We start from the raw sequence: 891 nt of genomic DNA, 5'->3' as shown, positions 1-891 counted from the left end.
TATAAAAATTCACGCATACTTATAATAAGCACTTTGATCCAGCTTTGACCGTTATAGGCGGTATAAATAAATATGTTTAATCCAATTAATTATTTTTACAGGTTCCTGATGGGTTATCATCGCGTTTAGAATTGCTTACTTGTCGACATTTCGCAAACATTGTGTGCTTTATTATATCTGAATCAACTTTGCCAGACCTGATAAAGCACACTATAATATTTACGAAACATCGACAATTCAAAATCCCGTCATAATTCGGAAATTTAGAAAATTAGACAGAAAAAACTATCGAGCTCCTAATTTTTAAATTTAAGCAATATATATGTATATTAATCACTTACCAATTAACATTTCCGTTAATTTCAATTCCTGAAATATTTTCTTGTGTTTCTTCCCCAACCAACTGTATTTTTCGGCCAACTTATTGCTTAGAAGTTGATTCAAGTTTCGTTTCATAAATTCATAACAATGTTTACCACCAGTACGTGATGCTTCTATAACCTGCAAATACATTTATTATTTGAATTTTATATAGTATAGACCAAACTAGTAACTAGTCAGGGGACCCTTAATATAAAAACGATATTATACCGATATCTTAAAATTATCCTGATTTTTCAAGAATTGCTCGACCTCTTGTAATTGTTGTTCCGTGTTTAGTGGAAGCTCGAAAGAACAGAAAACTGATGCTTGTCTTTGAGTATTGTCATTAGGAGCTTGAGTTAAAATATTATTTTTAATATCTTGTATGTCTTCACATGTTTGCCATAATTGAGCTTTAAAATAATTTTGTTGGCGAATTATTTCTTTAAAATACGTTTCTGAAAACCCAATCATGATTAATAACTTTATGTAAATACGTTATACATGTAAGCTGAAAATAAAATATAC

At 29.6% G+C, this 891-nt stretch overlaps 1 protein-coding gene across 1 annotated transcript; it reads right to left on the bottom strand.

Annotated features, from left to right (window-relative positions):
- Window positions 1-341: 341 nt before the first annotated feature.
- Window positions 342-821, bottom strand: LOC108771702 (uncharacterized; the record flags this gene model as incomplete). Its single annotated transcript, XM_018537098.1, has 2 exons — window positions 342-501; window positions 592-821. Coding segments are annotated over 2 exons (390 nt in total), but the record flags the coding sequence as incomplete, so codon positions are not given.
- Between the last annotated feature and the right edge of the window lie 70 nt (window positions 822-891).

Source organism: Cyphomyrmex costatus, unplaced genomic scaffold, assembly GCF_001594065.2.
Source record: "Cyphomyrmex costatus isolate MS0001 unplaced genomic scaffold, Ccosl1.0 C2255557, whole genome shotgun sequence".
In the NCBI taxonomy this organism is placed as follows: Eukaryota; Metazoa; Arthropoda; class Insecta; order Hymenoptera; family Formicidae; genus Cyphomyrmex; species Cyphomyrmex costatus.
This window is presented reverse-complemented; position numbering and strand designations above follow the sequence as displayed.